The following is a 25902-nucleotide window of genomic DNA, read 5'->3' on the forward strand; positions in this document are numbered from 1 at the left end:
ATCGACTTTAGTGATCGCAATCATTTTTGTAACAGTCCGAGTTTCAGACCCTTGTACCCAATGGTCTTACGTTTTGTACTGCGCAGAGATTCAATCAATTTAATTTTGTCTATTACAAGATTATTGATGTAGACAAATGCTCAAGTACCCTTTACAGTTCATTTTATGTATGTTATTACCAAAGAAAAAAGTCAGTCAGTCACAATAGTGTCGGATAGTGAAGTCTAGCAAGTAAACGGGTTTCCTTGCATAAATTGAACATTAGGACACTGCTAACGTTTACATTTCACAGATAGGACATACGTGACATATTCATAATTCCTGCAAAGTTCTACAGAATTTGATGTTGGCTGCAAAAGGGACATAGTACCTTTAAAGCACTAAGCTCAAATGGAAAGGAATCACTCATTTTTGGCTTCCCTTTCTACTGATTCCTGTCCAACCCCCGCCTCGACTGACTTAAAGGGGCATGTTCCCCGTATTCCAGAGGGCGTTCAAAATACGTACGCGCTGGCGGACGGTGCTATAGCTGCCTATTGACACCAACAGATTACAGCTCTTTATACGCAGATGGCATGTTCCGCTAACTACACTGGCGGGAACGTGCCCCTTTAAAGAGAACGCTGAGTTCTGGTTAATGGTTTCCCAAAACACAAAAACGTCAAGTGTAAAAGGGGTATGAGTAGTTTAGTTGTTAACTCTAGACCCTACACATATTGTGTAATAGTGGTCTTCACTCTTTTTAGAGTCAAGTGGTTATCATGCAATTGCATGACCAGAATCCAACTTTACCTGTGTGTCAATCATAGACCATCTAACAAATTATGAATCACCGAAAGGGGTATTAACCTGTACCCCTTAACAGAGATTGCACCCCTGATCCTCTACCGCTTACCCCTCATTTGTCGCCTAAAACCCTCCTAAGCCACAGAGAGACTGCGATAATTCATGACTCTATCAAAACGTCTTGATATCATACTTGACAGTGATTTCCCGATTCCCTTTTCAAGAATTAGAATTAGTCCTGTCTGTCTCTTTAATAAATGAAAACCTTAGAGTTAGTCCTCTCTATCTCTTTAATAAATGAATAACTTAGGGTTAGTCCTCTCTGTCTCTTTAATAAATGAATAACTTAGAGTTAGTCCTGTCTGTCTCTTTAATAAATGAATACCTTAGAGTTAGTCCTGTCTGTCTCTTTAATAAATGAATACCTTAGAGTTAGTCCTGTCTGTTTCTTTAATAAATGAATACCTTAGAGTTAGTCCTCTCTATCTCTTTAATAAATGAATAACTTAGGGTTAGTCCTCTCTGTCTCTTTAATAAATGAATAACTTAGAGTTAGTCCTGTCTGTCTCTTTAATAAATGAATACCTTAGAGTTAGAGGCTGTTCACACCGGCAGAGATAGCGCGCGCTAGACCGCGCTATCTCTGCGGTTTGGAAGGTACAACGTCGTTTCGGTCCGCCCAACAGCGAGCCGCGGCGAGCCAAAACGGCGTGCCACTGGAGCACCTCTTGGGGGTGGTCCACGAGAGAGAGCGCGGTCTAGCGCGCGCTAGAAAAAAGGGGGTGCTACGATAGACCGCGCTATCTCATTGCGGTGTGAACAGCCTAATAGTCCTGTCTGTCTCTTTAATAAATGAATAACTTAGGGTTAGTCCTGTCTGTCTCCTTAATAAATGAGTAACTTAGAGTTAGTCCTGTCTGTCTCTTTAATAAATGAATAACTTAGAGTTAGTCCTGTATGTCTCTTTAATAAATGAATACCTTAGAGTTAGTCCTGTCTGTCTCTTTAATAAATGAATACCTTAGAGTTAGTCCTGTCTGTCTCTTTAATAAATGAATAACTTAGGGTTAGTCCTGTCTGTCTCTTTAATAAATGAATAACTTAGAGTTAGTCCTGTCTGTCTCTTTAATAAATGAATAACTTAGAGTTAGTCCTGTCTGTCTCTTTAATAAATGAATACCTTAGAGTTAGTCCTGTCTGTCTCTTTAATAAATGAATAACTTAGAGTTAGTCCTGTCTGTCTCTTTAATAAATGAATAACTTAGAGTTAGTCCTGTCTGTCTCTTTAATAAATGAATACCTTAGAGTTAGTCCTGTCTGTCTCTTTAATAAATGAATAACTTAGGGTTAGTCCTGTCTATCTCTTTAATAAATGAATAACTTAGAGTTAGTCCTGTCTGTCTCTTTAATAAATGAATAACTTAGGGTTAGTCCTCTCTGTCTCTTTAATAAATGAATAACTTAGAGTTAGTCCTGTCTGTCTCTTTAATAAATGAATACCTTAGAGTTAGTCCTCTCTATCTCTTTAATAAATGAATAACTTAGGGTTAGTCCTGTCTGTCTCTTTAATAAATGAATAACTTAGAGTTAGTCCTGTCTGTCTCTTTAATAAATGAATAACTTAGAGTTAGTCCTGTCTGTCTCTTTAATAAATGAATAACTTAGGGTTAGTCCTGTCTGTCTCTTTAATAAATGAATAACTTAGAGTTAGTCCTGTCTGTCTCTTTAATAAATGAATAACTTAGAGTTAGTCCTGTCTGTCTCTTTAATAAATGAATAACTTAGGGTTAGTCCTGTCTGTCTCTTTAATAAATGAATACCTTAGAGTTAGTCCTGTCTGTCTCTTTAATAAATGAATAACTTAGGGTTAGTCCTGTCTATCTCTTTAATAAATGAATAACTTAGAGTTAGTCCTGTCTGTCTCTTTAATAAATGAATAACTTAGGGTTAGTCCTCTCTGTCTCTTTAATAAATGAATAACTTAGAGTTAGTCCTGTCTGTCTCTTTAATAAATGAATACCTTAGAGTTAGTCCTCTCTATCTCTTTAATAAATGAATAACTTAGGGTTAGTCCTGTCTGTCTCTTTAATAAATGAATAACTTAGAGTTAGTCCTGTCTGTCTCTTTAATAAATGAATAACTTAGAGTTAGTCCTGTCTGTCTCTTTAATAAATGAATAACTTAGAGTTAGTCCTGTCTGTCTCTTTAATAAATGAATACCTTAGAGTTAGTCCTCTCTATCTCTTTAATAAATGAATAACTTAGAGTTAGTCCTGTCTGTCTCTTTAATAAATGAATAACTTAGGGTTAGTCCTGTCTGTCTCTTTAATAAATGAATAACTTAGAGTTAGTCCTGTCTGTCTCTGTAATAAATGAATGACTTAAAGCTAGTCCTGTCTGTCTCTTTAATAAATGAATAACCTTTATTGACCATAAAACATGCTACAGATAGTAGAATTTTAGTTCTGGATAAATGTTCCTTTCAGACAGACTGTATAAATATATATTCAGATAATTAAGTATCAGAATAAAGAAAACATCATTTATTAGAAAAAGTAGAAATTCGGTATATACTATAGATTGTTATCAAAGTGACTGAGGGCCTAATACGATCACTCTGATATAGTTTTATAACCGTCTTAGAATGTGTCTTTCAAGGCGAGGTCGCAAGGATAACGAGTCACTGATTAATACGCCTATGGGGAGGGTACATCAACATACAGATTAAGTTGATTTTTATAAACCTTGGCCCGTGTTCTAGGCAAAGTCAGATCCGGTTTTATCCGATTTCTGGAGAAGTATCAGCGTCATTACATTTATTTATTCATCTTTTTAAGCAGAATAATAATTTAAAAAAAACACAGTTACCGTATAAATCCAAAGACAATGCACAGTCATATCAATGCATTCTATTGCCAGATCTCAGTCAAACTCGGAACCAGTTTGATCCGATTTAGTCAGGAAGTATCTGCGTTATGTATCCGTGTAATCTAACCGCAATTTAAGTAAACCATTATCCGGCTAACTTGAACATATACATTCATATAAAGATAGATCATTCAGATCATTGAACTATCGGCACATTTCCCGTAAATTACGGACCCGGTTATGACCTGGTCGAAAAAAAGTCGACGTCATAAGGTTCTATTGACACAATTACATTTTGATCAATGAATAATCCGATAATATAGACCTCTCGACACACTTTCGAGTCAAAATTTGACACATAATTCGATCTGGTCCTCATTGTTTGCGATTCGTCAGATCTGTATACTTTGACCACTCCGCCATCACATCAAAGTCTGTGACTTGATTTGACTCTGTTGATCACCAACATTCAAAACGTCCTCCGTTCGTTTCTCAAAATAAATGTAGAATTGGAGTTCACCTACTAAACGTGGCACACACAGAACTATGAAAATATCGACCTTAAAATAATCTCCACATCATCGTAACAATCAAATTGAGTGTGACATCTATGCCGTCTCAATATTGTTGATAGTTCGCGTCTGCTAGCCATGCTAGCTGTCAATCATATTATGTTTCCGATGTCATTGTTTGAGTATTACTATATTATGGATGATACTAAGTCAATGTTAATCAATCTAAAATCAGCTTTTCTCTCGCGCATTCCGTTGGATCCAAATTGAACTCGTACCGCTTGTGTTCGGACATACCCATATCCAGAATGGTGATATCCGGGATCATGGTGCTAAAGTTCGGTTCCTCAAGCCCGTGATAACTATCATCCACCAGCCGCAGTTGATTCTTTCTACTCTTTCTCCTCTTCGACGACGCTTTCTTCTGGATCGCCGCCATCGACGGCGGGCGCGACGGCAGCGGTGGCGGATCGACTGACGGCACCTCTGGCGGGATTGTCAGGTCGATTTTCCGGACGAGATAGCCGTCGCCGATGGTCGAGAACCGAGGCATTGACGGCGACGCAGGAACGCCGGGGTTGGAGATGACTTCGACATGGTTGACGTCCTTGAGAATGATTCGCGGGTCGACGTGACGTGGGACCTTACGACGACGAGGCCACTTGCAGATGCAGATGGCGACGATGGTTACGATGAGAACGAGGACGATGAACACTGGTATGAACCAGATCCACGGTGACTGGGTGAGGATCATGATGGCATAGACTCAGGGTAGATGGCTATCAACATTTACAAACTCAAGTTTAGATCCAAGTATGTCGAGGAAAAGCGGTCAAATGCAGCCAAGCGCGATCAAGTACAACTGAAGGCCCAAATAACATCACTATCAGAAACAAGACCGAAGATCATAGCATTCATCCAAGTGCCATTTCGTCTTTCCAAAGGTGACAGGATTCCAACGGTCTTCCTCACGCTTGCCAAGTCTCAGAGGTCAGTCGTGAAGGAAAGTGAACGTAACAAACTTGATTTCAATTATCTATTTTCAGATCTCTCCACGTTCTCATCTAGAATCCAATACATTCCCGTGACTTTGCAGGACATCCCGTCTCATATAGCAGCCTTGATGGCTACGTTGTAACTGTGATCCTCTGCAGTTGCCCCTTCTTGTGAAATCCCTTAATTAGTCCTCATCAGCAAGCAGTCACTATGACGAAACACTTCCTGCAGATGAAAAGAGAGAAAAAAGAAAACAATCTCAATTAAAATGAGTTTTACTGTCAACACAACAATAATTTGTCAACGAAGACTCGATCGAGGAGATAAATATTCTTAAACAGGACAAGGGTTGAAAGTCACATTTTCATGAAAAATCGCTGTATTTTAGGCCTGCTAATCAGTCTTGATATATATATATTGACGAACCTATAGATCTTCTGTCATAAAATTAATTAACAAACCATAATATGTTGACGAAAACAGTCGTTCACTATATACAAAGCCAATGACATACCATGGAGTGTTGACAAACTACAATCGTAAATGAATGACGATGATGTTGTCGAACTACTGAAGAAAAGCTACTTTGAATTAAAGAAAACTACATGTACAGAGGTGTACAATAAAGAAGTACTGGATGAAAAACAGTCTATAAAACTGATACTCCGGAATCATGGACACGTTGTGGAAAATGAACAGTAAACGCGATTACCTATTTAGGAAATAAAGTTACTCTGAAATTATATGCTTGATACTCGATTATACTCCTAACACAAAAGGAAGCATAAAAAGTATGACGGCATTAATTCCCTGGAAGCAGCTTCTTGGCATGGCAGTCAAGTTTCGAAACCACTCCAGAATACAGAATACTTGGCAATCTAACTCCTGGTGAAATGCGATTCGAATATAATGTAGGTGTTACAAAAAAGAGAGCAACATGAAAAATAAAAGAATAGAAAACGTACAATTCAAACCAAAGTAAGCTGAAGGCTGAAGCTATGATGAAAAATGATATATTCTACAATGCCAAAATCATCCTGTTTAAACCGATCATTTTAATGCTGTACAGTATGTTCAAGGAGCTGTGATATATCCTTGGTATATTCAAGAACATTTATTAATAACTGATAATTTTGGAGTCTGCAAATGGTTGACAGTTCCCTTACGAAGGTTCATATAATTTCCTCGAAAATGCTCTCTGTCTTCTTAATTTCCTTTCCCTATGTTTTTCCTTGGAATTCGTCATCTTATTCTCTTGTTTTTAGTTCCTTCCTTGAGGTTCTATATTGTTAACTGCTTAAAATATAAATAAATATTTTAAGCGTTAGAATCACACTCTAGTCTGCCGTAAAGATGTTACTTGATATTAGATTCCTATTCTGACTTTAACTCATGCAATAAACTAACTTCAGAGAAGATAGTTGTACCGGTGTGCAGAGGGTTAACAGCGGATGTGCAAATGCGTGAATCAATTTCCCCCTTGATTCATGCCCGTCAAAGAATGCAAATTCAAGGTAGGGGGTCTTCAAAAGCGCGCCAAAAAGATAGTCTTTAGAGAAGATAATTCCCCGTAGTGCCAAAAATACTGCTGCGTTAGACAATGAATAATAATGAATTAGATTCTGCTCTTAAACGTTGGCATGATCTGTATGATTGTGTAAAGTCCTTCTAATTCGTCTTGTCAAGGTTCTTGCTCATCTTTCTGAATGTATTAATAAATAAAATGAATTATAGCTACATTCTTACTTGAACTGCTTTTCTATATTCCACATTATAGAGTCGACAAGGGGAACAATTGTGAATAGATTTCTAATTCTTCATGGTCATTGTGATGTTGTTTTTAAAAACATTTGTCATTGAGTGATTATGAATCGAATTAGAAACATAATCCTGTAACATAGCTAGAATTTGAAATGAGAGGCAATAAATTATATTTACGAAATAAAAATAATTTGTGTTTTGTTTTGTTTTTAAGTAATTTTCCTGAAATTAAGTTACGAATGGCCTGTGGCATTTGGCTCCACTGACCACACCCAGTCTTTCTTGACCACAGGAATCGCAATACTTTCAAAGTGTGAGAATATGAACAAGTTATCCATAAAGACAAAAGTAAACATGTAGGCCTACATAATAATAATAATAATATTTAGCTTTTATATAGCGCTCAATACAAATGTATCTAAGCGCTTTACAAATATACTATCACCCCGGTCATAATGTTTATACTACTTTTGCCATAATTTTGATTGTTTTATTGCCATACTATTTGTTCACGTAATAAAATAACAATTATTTACAACAATACTTGTATACAAAATTCATGTGATCGTATGATATACAGAATATGAAATAATACTAATATGACATAAATCATAAACGAATTAATTTCTAATTTCTTCTTCTTTTTGTACTCAAACATAATTGCATTAATAACCGTCACATATGCGAAAACGAAAAGAATTGTATCACACTTCAGAATAGCATTATAGCTCAAGTGAAATATGCATTGTATGATTTTGATATACAATATAACAACAACGCGATGTTTTGTTATAATAATGTAACAAAACATGACTGTGTTAACTGGAACTGTATCATTCCAATACACATTATAAGTCAGGTTCAATATTCAAGATAAAGTGAACTATGATTGTTTTAAAGACCGTCAATACTACTGGGCCAGAAGGGATTAGACCACACAGCGAGGTCACTGACAGTTGGCTATCGCATTAACTCAGCTCTCAACTAACATAAGGAATAGAGGATCATGTGGGACCAACAGGCACCGATCGGGGAAGTTTTCTATATAGAGGGAGCAAGTAGCTACAAATAGGACAGTGGGGCTTTAAATAAATGAGTCATCCAGATATCGATTTGTAATTTAAAAACATTGTCAATTGTAATAGACTAGTAATACTAAATGATGTACATGACTCTTACGACGGTTATTTCAAAGGCAATTCATAATATCGTTGCTGTTATACGATCAAATTGAAGCACCTCTTTAAAATGTCGAATGATATACGCAGCTGTTAACGATTGGCATATTCATTAGTCATAGTGGCTGGGACTCCAGGGGTCAAAAGTGGAGAATATTTATTTTTTCCAATAACTTGGGAGGGTGTATCTCTGCAAGACTTTACAGGATTTTCTCAGGGGGCCTGCCTAGGCCTCACGCTACGATTTATACACTGAGAAGTAAGAAAATCTAGATTGAGTGGTTTCTTGTTAACAGGGAGAGGATTACATGTATTTCAATGGATTCTTTCTTCCCCAGTATTTATTTCATATTTGATTGAAATAATATTTATCCACAGTTCTGTCCTCTTTAAAGGTACTATGTCCCATTTGCAGGCCCAAAAAATGAAAAAGTTAAATTCCAACTGCATTTGAAAGATAATTCCCTAAAAAAGGTGGGGCTTGAAAATGTCTTCAAGTGGGAAAATAACGACTATTAGTTGTCAAATCGACTTTAGGGCTATAGAGCCCAAAAGTAATAGTCTTGATTTTCAGACAATTGTACCGAATGGTCATAAATTTTATGCTGCGCAAAGATTCAATCATTTTTATCTTGGCCATCACAAGAAGTGGGTTATTGATGTAGACAAATGCTCATGTACCCTTTACAACTCTTTTCATGTATGTTATTACCAAAGAAGAAAAAAAGGCCAGTCAGTCACTCAATAGTGTCTGACAGTGAAGTCTAGCAAGTAAACGGCTTTCCTTGCATAATTTGAATATGAGGACACTGCTAACGTTTAAATTTCACAGATAGGACATACATGACATATTCTTCATTCCTGCAAAGTTCTACAGAATTTGAGGTTGGCTGCAAAAGGGACATAGTACCTTTAAACAGAAAACTTTATTCTTGGATCGAAAGACCTCATGAGATCTAAAGTTATCAAGTCTTGAGTTTCTTGTAGGTTTCTCCTTTCCATATTTACCTAGTGTGCAGGCACGAATAATTGGCAGTCGCTGTGTGTCACAGTATCTGTACTGTGAGACTAGGCTGACAGCACACTTCATAGGCTCTATGTACTTTAGCTGCTCCGGACAACGCAGCCAGAGACTGACAGAGCTAGGCTCTGCTCAAGGCTTTAGGAATTGCGATAATGTGTCAAATTAGAGTCTGCGCACGAATAATATTTTTTGTTTGCAATACATATTTTGTATTGATTTAGTACATCAGTATTTCTGTTGGTTTTAAGAATGATCATCGGTGTGAAGAACTCCCGACAAAATAATAGGAAGTAATAACTATCTAACAAGATGAATGAATGAATGGTGGTGGTTATTTTAGCTTGACGATGAGTACAACTTCCGCTGGAAATGACTTCAAAGTAACACACAGTATAGCTTGCATCCATCAAACAATGTAGAGCCCAAATATAGACATTTGGAGAACAATAAAGACACTTAGAGAGTGAAATTTCGCGGTTCCCTCGTAATTCAAATGGGAAATATTACATTGACATTGAACATGGGCTTGGGGGGGGGGGGGGAGGAGGAGCATAATGTTATGATAGAGGAAGAAGGATGCTGGTTTGTTGAAAGAAATCTGAAGCAGGTGATGGTATTTATTCCGGTTATATAACATATTATATCATGCATCAAAAATGTATTGGTTTTGATTGGTTGAGAGCTCGTCACGTGACCAGAAATATTTCAACTATTTTAAGGTTGCTCTGAAAAAAGTACTGTATATATGAGAGTACTATTTGGGAGTTAAAGAAAAAAAAATGATTTTGATTTGATTTGTTGTGGTTTTTTTTCTTCAAATCTTAATTTAATGAAAACAAAATATTTATATATTTTTCTAAATTCTAAACTTTATTTTTTCCCCCACAAAATTGTATTTTTTTGTTTTTTTTATAATAATGTTTTGATGTAGGATACAAAACAAATATACCATGCCTCCTATTCGAGGTACTGGTTAAAACTACGGGCGGCGGTGACTCCAAAAGTATTGGAGTCACCTCTTACGCATAGTTTTAACCAGAACCTCTCAAGACATTGTATATTTGTATACCCATCATAGACGGCGTGAATTAATATATTATATTTACACCACAGAGCATCGGAATCAATCATGTCACTTGAAGCTAATAATTTATAGTAGGCAATATAAATATAGTTCATTAAACAAAAACGGATTTAGTACTGTAGAGGCACAGTTCCGAGGACAAAAACAATCTGACATGCAGAAAGGTCAAACTTGGCATCAGAATTTTCAGGTGACTTTTGGCTATCAAAGTAGAACGGGGGCATATTTTCCCTTTGTGTTGTGCTTATAATTCTTTGGGGCGTTCTGTTGATAGCAAAACTAGTTCTCCCCTACGTGCCTTATGTGCAAGGGAGGGAGAGGGATGGGGCAAATGTACTTCCTACGGAGTCGTTCAAAGTGAAATGCAACCAACCATCCAATTAAACAAACAAACAAAGCTGGTGTGCAAAAAATCAAACTTATTAGGATACTTAGCTTGTTTGTAATGATTCAAACTGTTTTAGTGTACATAAGTCCTTCTTCTGCTCATGTAGGTTTATCATCTTATAGTTGGTGAACGATGATGTCACACGTATAGTCCCAAAGGACCTTACTTTATTGACAGTACAATAACAGATATGACAGGAGAGAGTTGAGGTGAGTTGATCAATTTAGAAAGTAGGTCGTTCGATTTCACCTTCTATTGTCATAGTTGTTAACTTATTAGACACAATGCAGTTTTGTTTTATTTTGTGTTGTTTGCTTTTTTTCTGGGGGTCGGGTGTTCTTGTTTTTACCTTGATAAGGGGTTCACGGGTAATGGCCATTATTGGGGGAGTGGGGAAAACAATGAAACTGTATTTCTTCTTTTTATTAAGGTACTGAACTTTATCCTATTCAATTATTTCGGTTTAGTACACTGCATAGAGGGTTTCATTTTTGATACCCCCCTCCCTTTAGATCTTACTTTTTATTCATTATCAATCTGCCGCCCTTTACATTATCTCATTGCAAAATCAATAAAAAACACCCAAATAGTTTGTATTTATGCGAAGAAAGCAAACACTTTTATTTATTGGTAATCCTCCAAACAAAGTAATGGTGGAATATCTACAGCAATAATGAAAAATGAGCCCTAGTAACTTTGCAGATAGCGAATGCGTGTGTCTTTATATATTGAATCACTGGATTTAGGAGTATGGAAGGGGTGTAAAGCAAAAGATAGACGAGTGGAGACGGAGGCGGGGGCGTCTTGAATGAATGATGGTCATTTACCTGACTGCTAAGAAAGCATAAATGCTTGTAAGTAAGCAACCAGACGGCCGACGGCTTTGGGTTCTCTCCGAGGGACCTGGTAATGAGGATTCATGCCTTACCAAAGGGCACTAGCGCATCGCCTTGGTTGCGAACCCCTGCTTGGATGTTGAATGCCACAGTTTGTGCATGGCTCAATTTTGAGGGTCGTTCATTAGGTCACAGTGAAGATTGAGTACTTGTAAAGGAGATAAGATCATACCTCATTTTTCTATTGTTTTGTTGGGGGAAGACCAACATTACTTTTTGCAGTCCCAATTTCGCGTTAACAAAATCTTAAATTCATTAATAAAAACAAACAAGAGAAAAAAGGGAGGTGGGGGAAGGGTTATTACTATAAAAGAAAGAATTCCCCTTTAACCCACAGTGTCAGAGATAGACTGCATGACCTGGAAACGAATGTAAAAATTCATCAGAGAAGTATTTGAACGTGGAGTCATTTGAACCTGCGACCTTTACTGCTATCCGGGCCACGACCATATACCAACAGGCCATTTCTGGTTCATGAAATAAATCCAAGTTCAGTCTCTGAAGACTACCTAAGTTAATAAAGATGTATTATAGATTCATGCATGTTCATGATTACAAAGGACCATTGAACACGATGTGAATACACTTTCGATCAATTTTTGACACTCCTTTCCCCTTCCCATCCCTCCTTTCATATACGCCCCCGGCCACCCCACTCCTTCTCCATCTTCCATCAATTCGTTTAGTCTCAAATGATTAATGAACATGATCCAGAAGATTTGAAGGCGCGAATTGAAGATTTAATAAGCAGAGGTAAGACTCTGTCATTAGCCGTAGGATTAGCAAGCTTTGGTGAGTTTCTGAGAGAAATATAAGGATCTTAAACCCATTTTCGTCGAAATCCAAAGCCCCGAAATTCATCATAGCGAAATGAATGTAATAATAATTCTGTACTTCATGCGAAGCGAGAGTCTACGCTAATAATTCGAAAAAGGTTATTTGGAGATTATGTTCTGAGACACAGCCTAGATTGAAGCTGAATGGTAATTCTTCGTGATTAGTTAAACGATGTGGAAAATCTCGATCGACCCACTTTTACAAATATTCAATATTATATGATGTCAAGTACAAGCTTGTCATCATAGTAAAAGTATACCTTAAATAGGAGGGTGAAGGGGCATTTCACTTATCATTTACGAAGTGTCTTTCACATAATAGTGACTTTCCTTAAACATAAAGTTGTAAAATGTCCCCCCCCTCCCCGATTTACTAACCGAGAAACATACACCAAAAGAAAATCGTTCGGTGTGCAAATGTAGGAGGGTGGAGAAAATATTCTTATTCTCATTTCTGCCTTCCAATTGTTTAATCCTAGTTGCGTCACGCCCCCCCCCCCCCCCCTCCCGGATAACTTAACCTCGACTCTATCCCTGGAGACACTGAGCTACACAGCATCCGGCTTCGGAGTTTAAGGGAAGCTATTATTATCGTGATGATTTAAATGGCAACCACCGATTACAATTTTTTTCCTTCTATACCCAGGCCTATGTTGGAGCGCCTTGAGGACCTTGCAAGGTCGATACGTGCGCTATATAAGAATCCAATATTATTATTATTATTATTATTATTATTATTATGTAGTTTAAAGGTGGCCACTGGCCAGTTTAGAATAGTAAGATGAATTGTTTCAATAATGTATAGTTTATTCGGGAGAAAAATAGTCAGTTGTGATAATTGAGAAGCGGAAGAATAGCTGTTCTTCTACTTCTTCTTTGGGTTGAGTCTACCTCCTTCACAGTAAGTGTTGAAGATCATTGCAGACTATTGAATTACGTTATACTTTTCATTCTTAAAATACGTTGTAATATTAAAGGTACTATGTCCCATTTGCAGGCCAAAAAATGAAAAGGTTAAATTCCAACGGCATTTGAAAGATAATACTAATTTAGAACTTCCCTAAAAAAAGGTGGGGCTTGAAAATGTCTTCAACTGGGAAAATAACGAATATTAGTTGTCAAATCGACTTAGGAGCTATAGAGCCAATAAGTAATAGTCTTGATTTTCAGACCATTGTACCGAATGGTCGTACGTTTTATGCTGCGCAAAGATTCAATCAGTTTAATTTCGGCCATCACAAGAAGTGGGTTATTGATGTAGACAAATACCCTTTACAGCTAATTTTATGTACATGTTATTACCAAAGAAGAAAAAAAGCCAGTCAGTCACAGAGTAGTGTCTGACAATGAAGTCTAGCAAGTAAACGGGTTTCCTTGCATAATATGAATATTATGACACTGCTAACGCTAAAGGGACATAGTACCTTTAATGTAATTAGGTGGAAAATATAATGAACATTTATGTGATTTAAGAAATAACAGTAGCAATAATAGAAGATGATGAAAATGTAATCTAGAGTATAAAAATAATGATATATTTAATATGAGGATGACAATTGCGATAAATAAAAAACAATTTTAATAATAAATTGATCAATCTTCAATTCTTGGAATGAAGTTGTTTTTAGGAAGAAAAAATGATTTACACTAATAATTTGTTATACACAAGATGGGCTGTTTTAACTTATTTAGACTACAATGTAAATTATAAAATACATAAGTTAAACATTGGGATAAAAGTTATTCATTTTTTCTTAGTGGAAGCAGGGCAAATTTCACTGAAATAATTTGAAGCGTCCATCGAGGCTTGCTTACACGACCTTGCTTGAAACGAAAGCGGAAGATCACGCGACCTTTCGTAGATTAGTCGTAGGGTTTTCGTAAAGACTAGTGTCGTGTAAATTGAACCAGAACATTTGCAGATGAGACCGAGAGGGATTTATTTCACAAACATTACCCCCGACATTTCGTAAATAAAGGGGTATGTATTCACAAAAGGTCGTGTTACGCGACCTCTCGACCCGTCACGACGAAACGATGATTCATTTAGCCTCCATCTATATCAAAGCGATGTAATCGCACCCCATTAAAGATATTACAAAGTTTTGGGAAATTTTGAAAAATTTACATTACATTTACAATTTTGATCTATTTGGAAACTCCTGTGGATGTATTAAAAACACTTGAATCTTTAGCCCTAAAACAATTCTGCTTTCGAGAAAAATTGAATATAAAGATTTACCGGTGCTCCCGGTAAATTTTGATAAATTTCAAATAGCTCCTACGGCCGTACAATGGTAGCTGCGACCATGAAAATCTCAGAATATGTAGTTGTGGTATATAATTTTCGAACAGAAATAGCTAATCGGTCAAATTTAGTCAAGAAACATTGTTTGATAGCTTAATTAGCATCTTGACCTTGAGAGGGAGCTATAAAACATAAAGTGTTTATTATTTACAATTTCATAACTTTAAACTCGATTTCAACCGCGACAACGATCACTGAATATTGTAGGATCGCATAAATTATGCTTCCAATATGTTCATTTAAACCAAATTCATGACCCCATACCAAAACTTTGTATTACCTTTAACAATTGCAATATCTTTGAAAGCCTTAAAGCTATATAGCCATATTCGTGCACAACGAATTAACACTACGGTTTTATTCAATTTCGATTACATTGTATTATAATTTTTTTTTCAAACGTCATATCATTAATTTTACCTTGGGGAACCATGAGAAAAATAATATGAATTGATACTTACATTATCGAAAGCGAAACGAAAGATGGTAGCAATGATTTTCGGAGATTTCTGCTATCACAAACTGGCAAAATCCCAACAAAAAATTCCTCTGAGCTTTTACTCTCAACTACAGCAAAACAGATCTTGAGACAACCAGATCAATTACAGTTAAGTAAGTACCTATTAAATGCATGTTAAGGTATCGGTTGATGGAAGTGATCGCAAAGATTTGTGCCTCTCGTCTGCAAGTTCCCGCGTGTGTAAGCTCCCTGCGAGTTAGAGGGTATGTGTCATGATCTCTTGTGCGCAGTACAAGATGGAATTAACAAGGAAACAGAGAGGAAGAATGAGAGGGAAATAGATCGTCTTAAAGGGTCGAGGAAGGGAGGCCCGGAGAGAGAGAGAGAGAGAGTGAGAGAGAGAGGAGAGAGGGGGTGAAAGGGAAGGGGCTTGTAACAAAATAGTACACATTCTACATTCAAATTAAAAATGTATTGATAATTATCCAAACAAATGGGGTCATTCTCAATTTGTGTTAAATGTCAGTGGATAACTAATGTCAAAATTATAGTGTAATAAGCATGATTGAGTTCAAAATGTCAAAAACTACAATAACCAGGAAAGTGCAAAAATTAACCTACTACCACGTGTTTCTTTTGAAATATAATACAGAGACGAAAATAAATTACACTACATTCTTTCCTTTCTTTTCCTTTTTATTTAGCGAGAAAAAGAAAGAAAAGAAGAAGAAAGGTAATTAAAAAAAGGCCCACAATGTGTTAGTTTATGCCCCCCCCCCCCTTTCTCCCCCCAAATAGGTATATGTGTTCAAACTCAGATTCGAATTCAATTTTGTTGCTTGTTCGTGTGTGTGGACAGGTTGAAACAGCAATAGAAATGGGGGGGGGGGGTGATGGGAGCTTGTTAGCAGCGGATCGAGAAGGTGAAGAGAGAGAGAGAGAGAGAGAGAGGGGGGGGGGGGGGGGTAAAGCTGCAGAGTAACCCCCTTCCCAACCCATCATTTCACAATAAGCTATGAAACCCAGCGGTTGTAAGTTAGCTTGAACTTTATTTTACATCCAAAAGGAGTACGTTCACTGGCATTACCTACTGCTGCATATATGTGTATCGAAGCCAACATGTACAATTCCTCATAAGAAGTTAGCATCTCCCTACGTGTCGTTTACAGGTCTTTTCAGGTCAAGCTAGCTGTATGGGCCCCTGTGAGAAACGGGAAATCCCCTCTGAGTCATGCAGCGCGCGCGAGCATCTATTGCGCATGCGTACATTGGGGAATCCCCGTTTCTCACTTGTAGGCCTACATGTATACGTTTATGTTGTACTTGTTCATAATTTTCATGGGCATGATTTGTTAGGTTTGTTAGGAAAATCAGGATACTTTTGGTTTAAATTGTAAAATATCATAACTATCTGACTTCTGGCTCTGCCACAGATTAGCAGCCAATATTAACCTAGGTAGCGCCTCCGCCTCCATAGCCTCATCTTAGGTAATACCGTTACTCGTTAGGCATACGGTACTAGCGCTAGCTGTGCCACCGATAGCGGAATAAGCCTACACTGGCGACAGCCGACTACAGTGCAAGGTAAGTTAAAGTCTGACTTTTATTTCATGCATCCTTTTTATGTAGCGTAGAGGCCTATGCGATGACTGGGATGAATTGAGAGGTTGAATAGCTTAAAGGGATCCGGTAACTTTGTCTTAGATTCTGAAACAAAATCCTGGATTTAATTAGCTCGTGCTGCAATGATTATAACCTTAGGCTTCAGGTCAGCGTCAGTGCAAAAACCCCATGACTTTTACAAGCCGAAGCCGATCGCCTGTCTGATTATCAAGATATTTATGATTGGAAATCGAAACCAAATTTTGCGTTTTCATAACACTACAGTCTATTGGGGAAAATGAGTATGGTAAAACTGGTCACTCACAGATTTTTACTTTTTTGAGGCACTTCTTGATCATTTTGGAGCGCAATTTTTTTTTAGGGCTTCAATATTACACCATATCACAGACACTGATAACATGTAGGGCCGTGCATCACAGATTTAACATTGTTAAACGATGCTTTTAAGGTAAGGAGAGGGGAGGGGAGGGAGGTGAGATTGAGATTGATAGAGAGAGAGAGAGAGAGAGAGAGAGAGAGAAGTGTTGATCAGATGATGATGAATATGAAGATGAAGATAATGATAATAATAATGATAATTATGAAAGTTATATTAATAATAAGAATGACCATACCAATAAAATGTAACGCAGGCAGGGTATCCAAACTTAAAACTGGTCACTTTTTTCAATCAACAGGAACTATCGTACAGAGTACAGAGAGGATGTCATCGCAGACATCAGAGGAGTTGGATGTCGCAAGGTGGTTTAAGGACGAGCTTCAATGTAACATCTGCAAGAACCTTCTCTCCAACCCCAGGTCTCTGAACTGCTTCCATCTCTTCTGTCTTGAATGCCTCGAGAAGCAAGTTTACAACCTTGAGCAAAATTGCGATGAAGCCTGTCGCAGTTTACGTTGCCCTTCATGTGATGGTGGGACAGCAGTGGACAGCTTGGAGAGTCTATCCAGACTTAAGACTGATGTGTCCGTTAAGCGGTTACTGGAGAGTTTACAAGGTCTGGGGCTGATCGGACACGATGGACTAAGTGAAAAATCATTTGGGTCTGGAGTGGGACTTGGACATTCCTTGATTACATCTTCAGATGTCACTTCGATTGATTCTGTTGAGTTTCCAAGCTTTGTCACATCCGTTGGTAGTGAGTCATCGATGTCTTTGAGTATGATGCTGTCAGGTGATTTGACAGCATCTTTACCGCGAGGCGACGGTGACATTGTCTGTGATCATGGAGTCACAAGCATATCAGGTGATTCCAAAAGTGATTCAATAGGATCACTTAGGTCATCAGGGTTTCAACGCAAATCCCCCATAGCGCCAAACCAAATCCAACTAAGACCTGACAGCTATGATTCTGATAACTTGAGCCTGGCTATCAGCAGTGAACGAAACACCGCAACTACCAAATCCACCACAGGAAACGACATGTTCTCCATGGGAACGTCATCAGGGCATCAGCGATCAGACGATGGTTCTGAAAATGAACCAGCTAACATCAAGATGGAGAGACGATGTCCAATGCATCTTCAGTACCTTTTGACTATTTATTGCTTGCAATGCAAGTTGGCCATCTGTAAGGAATGCAAGGAAGAAGAACATCATGGGCATGAGACTGGTGACCTCCCAGCTGAAGCGGATCGTCTAAGGTGTGAGCTAATAACGATGATTAAAGATGCGAATGAAGGAATAAGGACCGTCGGTAAGGCACAAAAGATATTACGTTCTCAACGAATATTTGACATACATTCATTAGCAAACCAACTAAATTTGTTAGAAGAGCAGATAAAGGCAAATGCTCAAGATATGATTGCACAAATTGAGAAGAATAAGGACATGCTTTTGGATGAAGTCAAGCGGCTCCGACAAGCCTCAAATGTTAAGGTGCTTAACACTCTTGAGGAGGATATGAGTACAGGAAGACGCATAGCAACCGTTGTTAAGCATCATGGGGATGCCGTTGATGTTGTAAACACATCAAGAGCTGTCTGCAAGAAGATGAAGAAAGCAACCGGTATATGTGCCAGCGGAGGGGCTATTGATAGAATCAGAGAACTCTCAGTTCGGTTTTCTGGTAACAGGGCTACAGACCTTGCAGTTGGACAACTCCAGGAGAACACCGAGTGGAAACTGTCCCATCAACTCCCTATCCCGTTTGACAAACGGGGTTGCATGCAGGGTATGGTATCGTTGCGGGATGGACGCTTGGCTGTAGGTTACGAAACGGGTGGTATTGATATCTTCAGCACCATTGAAAAACAAGATGGACCACCTTCCAGAATCCTTGAACATGTAGAGTTGGTAGATCTCGCTGCCACGTTAGTGGACACCATCATCGTGTACCCGATGTATGGTGAGATCAAAGAAGTGACACCTGATGGCGAGGAACGTCCAATCAGATTTGCTGCTCCCTCGTCTACGCAACATGTCTCCATGTCATCAGGCATTGATGGACGGATATTCTTAGGGTATGCTGAGCACAGCGAAATCCACCAGTTCCAACAAAGTGGAGGAAACCCTCTGAAGAGTATCTCGATGGATCATTGTCAACCTCAGCAGATTGATGTCACCTCATGTGGAAAGGTTGTGGTGAAGGACAGGTCTGGTGTCAAGGTTCTGGACCCAACTACCAATGCTACCACCGACATCTTCAAGGTCGACAAAACACAGTTCGCCTACTCCACTTGTGATATCAACGATGATGTCTATGTCGCCAAAGTTTCAGCTTTGGGGCGGGACAGCAAGGCATCTATAGATAAATACACCCTTGATGGATCACTTCTCGAACCTATCTCTAGAGATCTTCAGATGTCTAGGAACCTTTCAGGTGACTACTGGCTTCGACTTGTCTCATTGTCGCCTTTCAAGCTTGCTGTTTGTGATGGCTCATTGATATCCATCTACCAGAGACAACCAAGCGTGATTGGGCTAGCGAACGATCTTGGACTATGACTTAGATCAATGTACTTCAAGTGTATCAATTACCAGAAATTATTTTGCTCTGTACGATTATTATATTCATTGTTATAATTTACCTCTTCTGGATATGAATCTAGAAAAGACTTCATGACTCTAAGATTAGTTTTAGTATTAGTAAATCTAACTATATACCGGATTTCGGCACTACAGATGAATAGATATGTTGTTTCTTTAAAAAAGGAAAATGACCAATAATTACAAATTCAAGAAAAAATAATAATGATAATCATATGACTGAAAGAGTCACAAATTTTACAGGAACACATGCTTCTATTGTTTGGTTCTGTTTCTTATATACGTACTTACTTGGAATATACTTGGGTATAGAGACTGGAAGCTTAGTTTATTTGTCCTCTTTACTGTTGCATCCCGTCTCAAGTATGGTCTCAAGTATTCCGTAAGACTGAAGTTTACATATGAGCCGTTGATGTGGCACGCTGCCGAATGCTTTTCAATAATCCAGATAGACACAGTCTACATGATGACCCTGGTCAATGACATCTGTCCACTCCTCGCAAACTTCTAATAGCTGAGTCAAACAAGATCTTCCAGCCCGAAATCCATGTTGTTCATCACACATTAACTTGTTCTGTTCTAAATGATGTATGACATGCTTTCTTACTAGTTTCTCCATAGACTTGCATATAATGGATGTCAGACTCACAGGTCAGTAGTTGGCTGGGTCATTCTTCTTGACCTTCTTGAAGATTGGAACCACTGTTCCAAAATGTTTGTCAAAATTAATGATCCTAGTACAAAATTTTATTTAGGTTGAATGAGATCTGTGTTGATCTATACTCAACAGACATGAGAGGACCTACCCTATTGTCAAACAACACATTCTGCAAAATTATGATCGACTTGTGAATTTCCTCTTTATACTTGTATGAACAGAGACCTTAACAAAACACTCGACAAAGTATGATACAATTTAGATTGTGGAGTCACGCATGGCATGTCATTCTGACAATGATTGCATTATCGTTTCAAACAGTGTGTTTTGATAAAGGAAAAACTAATAACTTGGATTTAATTTCTCGTGAGAAATATGAAACTCAATTTTTTCAGAAAAAAAGTAATGCTTGTACTAGTTTTGGGAAAATAATGTATTTTCCTATTATGTAATTGTGATATATTTTAGTCATAAACGTTTTGAAATTATGAATTAATGAATTATGTTGTATTTTTGTTCGTTTATCATATTATAAAATAAGCTTAGTTATAATATGTTTGAAAACCATCTACCGGTATAGTTCACACTGTTCTGCAGATGCATGATCAAGGGAAACAGAAGGACAGAGGAAGAGAGAGTGAGTGAGTGAGTGAGTGAGAGAGAGAGAGAGATACATGTAGATAGAGGGAGAGAGAGATAGAGGGAGAGAGAGAGAGAGGGAGAGAGAGGGGGAAAGAGATGGAGAGAGAGAGAGTGGGAGAGAGAGAACAAAAGAGATAGAGAGAGACAGAGAGATAGAGGAAGTCAGAGAGAGAGGGAGTCAGAGAGAGAGAGAGAGAGAGAGGGAGACAGATAGAGGGAGAGAGAGAGAGAGAGAGAGGGGGGGGGGGGGGGAGAGAGAGGGAGAGAGTGATGACACACACATGTATGCAAGCATGGTCATAGCTTAACCCATAGAGTGTCCCCTTTTATTGACGTGTATTTTTTATCTTTGGATCCAGAAAATAAAAATGTATTACTTTTGCTGGCACAGAGCAATTATGTCAACAAATTCGTGTCCATTAATTACAACTTCAAAAACTCATAAACTACCGTACCTTATTTTCAATCAGATTTTGCTCAAATGTTTACCAATCTGTTTCTGTCTCTTTTAATGTTTATATATTTTGTTGTAACTAAATATCAGGGTCACAGGGTGGACTTCCCCAGTTTCCCTTTAAGTTTGGCAACCCAATTTTCTCCTTACACTTTTTTTAGAAGAAAGTCAGAGTAAAGCTGTGAAATTAAAGGAGATATAAATGTAGACTTCAGTCACTTCATGGTCATATTGTATAGATGTAATAAGAAAGGGGATAGAAATGGAGAGATTCACAAACATTACATGTCAACTTTTGGTAAACAAGTTTGAACCCAGGCAAAGTTAAGTTTGAAGTTTGATAATATTTATGTTATACCTATAACCCCTTCTGTGAAACCAAGGTTTTTGAATAATTATCTTTAGTGAACGAATTAAATGTTTTTAGGTAATATGCCTTTTTTCCCCTCGATATAATATATACATATGTACATAAAAGTTAAATAATAATAATTATAGTGTAGGTACATATTTCCGTTTCAAAAGAAAGAGATAGACATCATTTTCACCACTCTTTCTTTTTTATGGCATTTAAAGGGTATACTCATTGAATATTAATGAACTCAGTCAAGAAAATTTGTATAACTTAAGTTCAGGTAATATTGTAATCAAATGTGAGACCTGTATAGGCAGAGGTCACACATATACATTTCATCTTGATTCGATCACTACATATTAGCTGCACTATCCCTTTGCTTTCATATATGGGCTTTTATGTCTAAAAGTGCAAGATAGTCAAAGTCTGTAAAATAATGGATATTACTTCCTAGAATCTTTTAATAGGAATGAACCATATGTATTAATACCCAATAAAATGAATGCTTAATTGGTGTATATTAGTTATGCTGTTTTTGGCAGGTCTTAAGGAAGCATTGGGTTGTAAAGATACATACTAATAGAAGTATGCCCGATATTTAATGACAAGGTTTTAATGGCTTATTTTATTCGTAATTGAGTTTGCATTCATTTACATAGAAATTGTATGGTCCGTAATTTTCTGCTTTAGTACCGGTAATTAATAAAGAAAGATACGTATGTGGTTTTGAGAAAGGTGTATATATTTTGCAAGCACTTCACAGAAACAAAGAATTCCTTTATATGAGGGGGATTGCGAATTACTAAGCGCTTATGGTAATTGGTAAGCCCTTTATAAACATCGTTTTTATTATTATTATTATTATATGTACTTCCCAATGAATAATCCTTTTTCTTTAGGTATATTAATTTCTTTCAATTTTATCTCGGTAACAGAATATGAGCTCACTAGAATTCATGATGGACAAAAATACAGAATAATTTGATTTGTACAATTGAATTTTTAAATAAATGAGTTTTAAAAAAGTAAAATTTGCCAAGTCAGCTTATCTGTGAAGCATTGCATGTAGTCCAATCATGAATATCTCGATAATAAGGAGAGTTGTGCTCCAAGCTGCAAATTTACTATTTTTCTTTATTGTCCAAATCACTACTTTTTCTATGTTTTAGTTGTGTATTGTATAACCATACCGGTATTTCTTTTTGCATATGAGAGTTTTGAGACATTATGTTACAAAAAGTGGGAAATTATGTGTACAGATGTATGAACTTTCTGTAGAAGATGCCTTGATTTTTCTCCAATTTACTGTCATTAAGCAGTAGGGTACATGTATTTCACACAAACATGTTCACTTAACGGTATGCTATAAACATGATTAGGATGGACATGATGATACTGGAAATCTTGGTATAACAAATATTATGGGGCGCACTACAAATCTTGAAGCAAATACAGTGCAACATAAGATTTTTAAGAAAGGAAAAGAAGTTTTGTCATTAGTGAAGGTTTGTCATGACAGACTTTATCATACCAATATTACCCTGTAGTATAAGTAAATGTAAAGTGTATAGTAATGATTTAACACAAATATACTAAAATAAAATGCTCTGAATAAAGTGGTATAATTTTACATCACTTAATACTTCTTTGTACATATATTGTTTTATCATTAAAAATGTATGCTTTTTCATAATTTGATTTTGAATTCTCTGAAAACACAGAATAGCAGACACATCGGTGAAATTAACAATGTACAGACTTTATTTTTACAGTATTTATGGTGAAAGACGAAGTTAACTTATTTACAAAGATGATAGAAAACACCATTATAAAATGTATCTAGATGCTTACAATAAAGTATTGAACATGTTTTAACCTTAGAAAGGAGATTCAGTGGAAACAAAGACATTATGGGACCATGAAAATTACCTTGCTTTACCAGCTATGTTTTCATATCGGGGTAACAAAGCAATAGATTATAAAGAGCTGGGGCCAGCATAATTACCTCGATATATCAGAGTTTTTAATACAAAGTTTCAAACTGCTTGGAGAAATAAGGTGTGGTCTATACATGTACATTAATACCTCTCTAATCTCTACCATTATTCGAAAATCCCTGCGAAATATTTCATGTCCAGTTTCACTCTCCCTTATTTTATTTTTTTCAATGGCAAAAGAAATGAATATTGATTAATGTTGTCATTACAATCAAATTTTAAGAAAACTTTTAGATCATTCTTCAGTCTAGATGCAACTAAACATCTGTGAGATTCATAAACACATTCAAAATGTTCGTTGCAATAAGTTACATTTTACCTTCCATTAAACTGTACATTTCCTATCTCACTTCTTGGGACTACATGTAAATAGTAATACCTGTTCTTGCTAGATTTGTTTAAACAGACAGATCCACAAGTTACATTATCAGGGTATGGAATAAGCAATAAAGAAGAGAGAAATATAATAACCAAACTTGAAACATTTCTACCATGAGAAGAGGGAACCAAATCTATAATCAAAAGAAAGGCCAATTTAGCCATTTATTATTGAAACATTTATATGTAACTTGCTACTTAAAGGTACTATGTCCCATTTGCAGGCCAAAAAAATGAAAAGGTTAAATTCCAATGGCATTTGAAAGATAATACTAATTTATAACTCCCCTTAAAAAAAGGGGGCTTGAAAATGTCTTTAAGTGGGGAAAACACGACTATTAGTTGCAAAATCGACTTAGGAGCTATAGAGCCAATAAGTAAGAGTCTTGATTTTTAGACCATTGTACCGCATTGTTGTACCGCATTGTTGTACGTTTTATGCTGCACAAAGATTCAATCAGTTTAATCTTGGCCATCACAAGAAGTGGGTTATTGATGTAGACAAATGCTCATGTACCCTTTACAACTCTTGTCATGTATGTTATTACCAAAGAAGAAAAAAGGCCAGTCAGTCACTCAATAGTGCCTGACAGTGAAGTCTAGCAAGTAAACGGGTTTCCTTGCATAATTTGAATATTAGGACACTGCTAACGTTTAAATTTCACAGATAGGACATACATGACATATTCATAAATCCTGCAAAGTTCTACAGATTTAAGGTTGGCTGCAAAAGGGACATAATATCTTTAATGCAAAATTGTTTGAAGTTGTACCCATTTTTCGGCAATAATGCAGATATAATAAAAGAGCAAAGTTATTCTCGCATTATTCAAACTAACATGCAAGGTACGATATAAGTCAGTTGCTCACAAATACACCCTGTAATGGAAGTATCACAAAACATATGAGCAGTGAAGAAATGCAGGTAAGGATTTGCATTTGGAAAAATTCAGTACACAATCATCTATACCGCTTACAATCTCTACTCGAAATTGGTTTAATAGAGAAATGGATAAATTACAGGCTCCTCATTACCAATATTAAATGTAATACAAAGTTTTGGTATGGGGTCATAAATTTGGTTCAAATGAACATATTGGAAGCATATGTGATCCTACAATATTAAGTGATCGTTGTCGCGGTTGAAATTGAGTCTAAAGTTATGAAATTGTAAATAATAAACTCTTTATGTTGTATAGCTCCCTCTCAAGGTCAAGATATTAATTATGCTATATGGAATGTTTCTTGGTAATTATATATCACAACTACATATTCTGAGATTTTCAGGGTCGCAGCTACCATTCTACGGCCGTAGGCGCTAATTGAAATTAAATTTTTATATTCAATTTTTCTCGAAAGCAGAAGTGTTATAGGGGCTAAATTTTCTAATGCTTATAATACATCCACAGGGGCATCCAAATATATCAAAATTGTAAAGAATCACTATCCACCCAATTTTCAAAATTCACCAAAACTTAGTATAAAACCCCAAACTTTCGGTAGCCTAGCAGAGCTGGGGTAATATTGGAGTGCTTTGAGCACCCTGCAGAGTGGATATGTGCGCTATATAAATATCCAATATTATTATTATTATTTATTACCTTTAAAAGTTGAGGAAATACCTCTGGCTCATATTGTAATAAACAGTCTAAGGCGACTTAAAGAACACAAATTAGACCTTAGAACTTAGTCTTTGCAATTTGGCAGGCAGA

The 25902-nt window shown here is 36.9% G+C and overlaps 2 protein-coding genes across 2 annotated transcripts; one reads left to right on the forward strand and one right to left on the reverse strand.

The window, feature by feature from the left end:
- Positions 1-1781: 1781 nt before the first annotated feature.
- LOC105438315 lies at positions 1782-15347 on the reverse strand. The gene is made up of 2 exons (XM_011665995.2): positions 15099-15347; positions 1782-5387 (listed from the first exon to the last, which is right to left on the reverse strand). The coding sequence occupies exon 2, from the start codon at positions 4918-4920 to the stop codon at positions 4387-4389; it is 534 nt and encodes a 177-aa protein (XP_011664297.1). The 5' UTR covers positions 4921-5387; positions 15099-15347; the 3' UTR covers positions 1782-4386.
- A 1050-nt stretch (positions 15348-16397) lies between these two features.
- Positions 16398-20813, forward strand: LOC756318 (RING finger domain and kelch repeat-containing protein DDB_G0271372-like). Its single transcript, XM_001194526.3, has 2 exons — positions 16398-16681; positions 17398-20813. The coding sequence occupies exon 2, from the start codon at positions 17424-17426 to the stop codon at positions 19662-19664; it is 2241 nt and encodes a 746-aa protein (XP_001194526.2). The 5' UTR covers positions 16398-16681; positions 17398-17423; the 3' UTR covers positions 19665-20813.
- The last annotated feature ends 5089 nt before the right edge of the window (positions 20814-25902 follow it).

The sequence above is a fragment of the Strongylocentrotus purpuratus genome, unplaced genomic scaffold, assembly GCF_000002235.5.
Source record: "Strongylocentrotus purpuratus isolate Spur 01 unplaced genomic scaffold, Spur_5.0 spur5_scaffold_13, whole genome shotgun sequence".
In the NCBI taxonomy this organism is placed as follows: Eukaryota; Metazoa; Echinodermata; class Echinoidea; order Camarodonta; family Strongylocentrotidae; genus Strongylocentrotus; species Strongylocentrotus purpuratus.

What these genes read in the sequence shown, in the direction of transcription:
- LOC105438315 (XM_011665995.2), bottom strand. Translation starts at nt 4,920, where the DNA reads ATGATCCTCACCCAGTCACCGTGGATCTGGTTCATACCAGTGTTCATC.
- LOC756318 (XM_001194526.3), top strand. Translation starts at nt 17,424, where the DNA reads ATGTCATCGCAGACATCAGAGGAGTTGGATGTCGCAAGGTGGTTTAAG.